The 6,000-nt window shown below is 35.3% G+C and overlaps 1 protein-coding gene across 1 annotated transcript; it reads right to left on the reverse strand.

The window, feature by feature from the left end:
• Positions 1-1,827: 1,827 nt before the first annotated feature.
• On the reverse strand, positions 1,828-5,313 carry LOC132092343 (osteopetrosis-associated transmembrane protein 1-like). The gene is made up of 6 exons (XM_059498528.1): positions 4,805-5,313; positions 4,095-4,209; positions 3,783-3,877; positions 3,595-3,705; positions 2,471-2,636; positions 1,828-2,153 (listed from the first exon to the last, which is right to left on the reverse strand). The coding sequence occupies exons 1-6, from the start codon at positions 5,165-5,167 to the stop codon at positions 2,098-2,100; spliced, it is 906 nt and encodes a 301-aa protein (XP_059354511.1). The 5' UTR covers positions 5,168-5,313; the 3' UTR covers positions 1,828-2,097.
• Positions 5,314-6,000: the final 687 nt, after the last annotated feature.

The raw sequence follows: 6,000 nt of genomic DNA on the forward strand, positions 1-6,000 counted from the left end.
AAATTACATTTTCCAAATAACCAGATAAAAATAATTTTCTCAGTCAGTTCCTATTAAAGCTCCTTTGGGTAGATTACGGTGCTTGGAATCAGGCCAGAGGTTTTTTTTTTTTGTTTTTTTTACAAATTGCTTAAGAACTCCATTGCTAAACATGCCACGTACAATATATGCTTTATAAACTATACATATGAATAATAAATAAATAACAAATATACAATGCAACACTTTCAGAATCAATTATCTTTTTTTATTATTCTTAATAAAATTACAGCCTTACAAAACGTCAAAATACAATCAGACTTTTTGTTAGTATGCAAGTTCTTCTAAAAGAGCACAAAGCAATCTTTAATCAACACACATTTTTTTTTTTCATTTATAATGACAGTTCATCCAAAATCCTAATGGCAACATTTAAACAAATGGAGCAGCTACTTTAAAGGTTTGTTGGATCAGTCCCTGCTGACTTTCAGACTCAGGGATATTTCATAATGGGCTCACTGCTTAAGGTCCAAAGTCACTGCTCTGATTCTTACCAGGGCAAAACGTGATGCGGGATAATCTCATATGCCCCACCAGTTTCCCCTCATCCTCTCTAAGGTTCATGTCAGGTAAAGTAAGGCTCGAGTCACACATCTCAAAAAGTATTTCAGGTTTTGCGTCAGTTCCTTGATCACGTGGCCATAAAATTCGCTTGGTTGCTACATTTGGCTGTCAGGGCTAGAGTGATGACTTTTACCAATGGATCTGGCATTGCAGGGATGAAAGCTGTCATTATTGTTAAGACATTACACTCATGAGCCACAAATGAAAAGGCTATTTTTCCCCCATATCTTCCTGTATGATCATATGATTGGATAAATCGAACAAAATGCGCTTAACAGGCAGTGTGATAGGCAATGGCTTGGCTCCATAAGACCAAAAAGCCAATGCAGCTTAAACGGATGTGTTGTTACAATTATTCGGCCAAGTAACTTTATCCTACATTTAGATTAGCTGCTAATGACTGGGGAAACGGGCGCTTAGCAGTCCATGGAAAGTCCACATAACCCTGAAAACAAAGAGCCTGTCAACTGCACTAAGGAAGGCTTTAAGAGTTAAGCAAAATTAACATTTTAATAGAGGTATGAGGAAGCTATTGAATTGAAAATTATTTTAAAACTATAGAAGTATGCAAAGATTCTATAAATAAACCTAACTGCATTCAGAGTAAACAAAATAACACTTTAATTTAGATAATGCTATGGTCAACATCTGAGTACAGAAAATAAAAGATCTCTCTGATGTATCACTATTAATTAAACTTTTCTATTCCTTTCAGAATAACTGGTCTGTGATCATCAAATATCTGACAGTAGAGTATATATCCACACAATGAGGGTAGACTATGGCAAGTCCATTGTAAAGCAAAAAGTGAAGTAAAAAAGAAACATGGACTACTCACTGCATACACCTCTGAGCCTGAATAAAGTATTTGTTACAAGATCTTTCTCTAATGCACATGAAGTGCTTCCAGAAGTGGTACCATTGGCATGTAGTGTGTGTGTGTGTGTGTGTGTGTGTGTGTGTGTGTGTGCGCGTGAGTGTAACCATTTGTTATTACCTAGGATATTCTAAAATATAAAACGTAACATGGTCCCTTGGTGCAGTAAAAATGCAGCATAACCAGTCTGATGTAAAAGATAAATCTCCCTCTTTTGGGATCATATGTCTTTCATGCCTTAAATACAATAATGTAATACTAACATCCATCATAATTATTGAAATCATCACTTATCCTCTGTGAAAACTGTAGAACTATCTTATTTTTCAACGCTAAGCAAAAAAAAAAAAAGAAAAAAAAAAGAAGAAGAAGAAAAAAAAAAACAGTAAAACTTGCAATTGGCGTCTTTATATCATTAGTGCAAATGACAAATAGTGCAAAAAACTGATTTAAATAGACTGTGATCACAGCAGCTGTAGAGCATCATAAAGTCTTTGAACCAGGATGTGCTTGGGGTCCAGGAGAAGACGTGAATCCTACCCATCCATGCTGAAAGTGTCTGCTGAGGTGAACCAAAGATTCAGTGCCCTCTCTTCCCCTCCTCGCCTAATCTCCACTCAGTTGAATTTGTCTTGGATATTCATTAGGCTGTTGCTGGACTTGGCTCTTTTGGCTGTGGATTGGGATACGAGAATAGATTAGAACTAGACAAGAGAAGAGATGCAACAACAGAATAATTAATGCACAGTTTAACCTTGACGTCAGAGACTGCTCAGAGCATTAAGAATGCACTTTGTGTTCTACATGCTTTAAAAAGATGAAAAAACTAGTCATGTCCGAGACTACTTGGTTAAATACTGTCTGAAAGTGATTGACCATGAAACCTAAGCAGTACGAATCAAGCAAGTTCAATTAACACTGTCCAAGACCTATGCCCTTTTACTTCTGCTTTCTGCAGACACAATTTGCACAGTTAGGCAAGTTACTTACGGTGTATAAGCTTGCGTTTCTTTTGTTCTGAGTGCAGGAAGCTGCTTAAGTAGAAGATGATGGGAAGAAAGAGCATGAAGCTGGACACTGCGATGACAGGCACCGTCTCCTCCCGAGGTAACAGGCAACTAAAGTTTTTACTCCACAGCTGCTGCGTTATATTCATCTGAGAAGTAAGAAAGGTAATGATACCACATATCTGATAGTTCTATCATAACCTGCTACCATTGAGGCTGGTTCACACTGTATCAACAAAAATTAATTAATTAATTTTCTAATGCCAACATCTTTATAAGACACTTACGGTTGATTTTAGACAAAAAAATAATAATTCTAAAATACATTGTACCAACAAAAAAAACAATGCTTTTTTTTGGATAAGTGTGTTACATTACATTAATGTGTTTGACAGATGGTTTTATGATTTTATTTAAAGGAAAATGAACATTTACTTTTTACTGGGGGAAGCATTATTATGTATTATCAGCTAATTGGGCTCTCATTCTGATGGCACCCATTATTTTAAGAGGATCTATTAGTGAGCAAAGTGATACAATGCTAAATTTATCAAAATCTGAACCATTCCTTTACAATTTGATCAGCTTGTAAAACACTAGGCATCATACACTTGCCGACATTGTAAATGGTTACAGAGGAAAACTGGGCATCATACACTAAATGACTGAGGTTCACAAACTACCAGACTTTTAGGATCCTCTGAAAACAACAAACTAACACAAAAACATGTGCTTCAATGTTAGGAGCTAAATGACAAATGAAAATAATGTGTTTTAAAATTGAAATAGAATAATAGTCTGAAGCTAAAAAAGAAATAAATAATAACAATTAAAAAAAAAAAAAAAAAAAAGATTTTCTGTGAAATCTGCAGACTGGCTCTGACTTTTGGCAACTATCATCCACTGGTCCAGACTGCAAATCAGGGCAAAAATCTGTACAAAAGTAGTGTTGTGTATTCCAGCATTTCCTTTGTACAGATTTATGGCTAAGGAGGGTGCTGTTTTACGATTCTCCCAAAATTCCACATCATAAAATTTATTTGCTAAAAACTTAGGAATGTGTTTGAGTCAAATGACAGGGGTTTGTGTATATTAGTGCATACTTACTGCGTCTTCTAAATCAATGCAGAGTGTTTGGTTTTTGTCCATTCTACCATAGAGCGCTTTCAACTTTTTGTACGAGGCTTTGCAGTCCTTACACAGTTCAGAGTGGTTCTTCTATTAAGAGAACAGGATACTCAAGTAATATGTTTTAACTGAGCTTGTACCGATGTATATGAGCCATTTGATATTACCTTATACTGTTCAAAACAGGAGAGTGACTGATTCAGAGTGGTCATGAAGTAAACCGTATCATTTGAAAGAGCCTCTTGTTCTTTAGTCAGGCATTCTAATGAGCACAACATATTAGAATTATTCTCCAAATAATCATAACATTCAATAAATGAAATAAAAACAAACATTGTTACTCAAAAACTGATTGGATTTCTTCATACTACGACAAGTGGTGAGAAGTATATAATTTGGTTAAGAGTGAAAATGAAAGATTCATGTTTAAGGGAAGCGGTTTTAAAAGAACCTATAATATTTCTGGCTATGTTACTTACGCTTGCATGCTGCTGATGTCCAGATCTCATCTAATTGGCTGAAGAGGGCATAGAGCAGCATCAACCTATCTGAACGCATCAGGCTGTCATGGCAACTGACATTCCCAGGGCCAGGCTAAAAGGACAACACATAAATCACAAGTTAAGAAATTTTCATTAACTTCTTAAGCTGCAGTCCATAACTGATTTTATAATAACACGCATACAATGACAAAAAAAGCCTACTAACCAGCATAGTTGTTAAATCTTTTTTTTTTTTTTGCAGAGCACAAATTCTGAGTATGGGTCACCATACTTGGCTGTATGTATGTGTGTGCGTGTGTGTGTGTGTGTGTGTGTGTGTGTGTGTGTATATATATAAACAGAAAGAAATTGACACCTATGCTGGTTAGTAGGCTTTATTTGATTGTACGTGATGTTATAAAATAAGTACAATGAAAAGGTACAATCAGATTATGATACTGTATGTGTAACTATTTAAATAGACTTAGTTTATTTGAAAAATTACTAAAAATAGCTCTGTAAGCATGCATACTAAAGTATTTCAGAGTTAGTGTGAGTCGGGTGAAAAACAGTGAACACACACAATCACGAGACATGGGTGCATGTGACCAGCGGGTGGCAATTCTGTCAACCTTAAAACCAAGCGAGAGCATTTATAGGCACTTTGGTGTTATAAATTGATATTTCAACTGGGATTGAGCTCTTACTTGGTCAGATGATATGTTTTTATAAATGTCCGCCAGACTGTTGAAGTCAGTGTAACAGTTCTGACAGACTTTGACAGGTCGCGCATAAGTCACCAGGCAGGTCGCGTAAGTCACGTAACGCTGACGGTAGATGCGAAGCAGTTCAATACAATACTCGTCCAAGTCCTCTGGAAATAAAGATGAAAGACTGAGAGAGTAGAAGGATCCCAAAGTGCTCGCCTGCGATACAGGGATGACTGCTGATGGCAGCTTTCGTGCACTATCGCCACTCATCTCTGATGGGTAATTCGAGCAGTCAGCAACGGTAATGAATGTAACAGCCCAGCATGCTATTACAAATGTAAATTTCGTTAACACATCCATATCGTATACAATCTAAATACAACACGCTACCGCTTCGCGACTCTAAACAGCTTCCTGTTTTCTTTCCTTTCCAGACGTCTCGGTCACGGTCACATGGTAAGGGTAATCTCGCGATGCACGGGATTTCAAATGACAGGCGCACAGAGCTATTTTATTATTATTATTTTTCTTTTTTTTTTAAATGATTTTTAAAGAAGTCTCTTATGTTCACCACAGCTGCATTTATTTTATGACAAATACAGTAAATAGCAATATTGTTTAATATTATTACAATTTATAATAACTTTTCTATTTTAATGCATGTCATGTAATTTATTCCTGCGATGGAAGATTATTTTTCATCAGCCATTACTCCAGTCTTCAGTGTCACATAATCCTTCAGAAATATTTATAATATGCTGATTTGGTGATGAAGAAACATAATTAATTTCTTTATAAAATAACGAATTTCTTTTTTTGAAATATGTAATGTGTATATATAATAATATATATCATATATATATCAATAATATATATCTCTCTATGGCTCTGAGGTACCCCTGTAATATCCAAAGTGAAAAAGAATTGGATACTGAGTCACGTTTCAGCCATTTCCAGTTGTTTTGTGTCAAGTTACAATTTATTATTCAAATAAAACAAATTTGCTTGAATTTAGATTTCTACTTAAGAGTTGAATGTCTGCATATTGCACTTAATTATTACAGAAAAAGCTGAATGGGGTCAATGATACCCCTGTCCATCTATTTAAAGTAAAATATAGCCTTTGATGCTCTTTTTTATAAAATATACATTTAACTACTAGTTTATAACGTTGTGAATTTTCATTTTTTTTT

The sequence above is a fragment of the Carassius carassius genome, chromosome 18 (genome assembly GCF_963082965.1).
Source record: "Carassius carassius chromosome 18, fCarCar2.1, whole genome shotgun sequence".
Classification (NCBI taxonomy): domain Eukaryota; kingdom Metazoa; phylum Chordata; class Actinopteri; order Cypriniformes; family Cyprinidae; genus Carassius; species Carassius carassius.

What these genes read in the sequence shown, in the direction of transcription:
- LOC132092343 (XM_059498528.1), bottom strand. Translation starts at nt 5,167, where the DNA reads ATGGATGTGTTAACGAAATTTACATTTGTAATAGCATGCTGGGCTGTT. An exon ending in GACATCAGCAGCATGCAAGC is followed by an intron (nt 3,878 to 4,094) that starts GTAAGTAACATA and finishes TGTGCTCATTAG; the next exon opens with AATGCCTGACTAAAGAACAA. An exon ending in GCATTGATTTAGAAGACGCA is followed by an intron (nt 2,637 to 3,594) that starts GTAAGTATGCAC and finishes CTTACTTCTCAG; the next exon opens with ATGAATATAACGCAGCAGCT.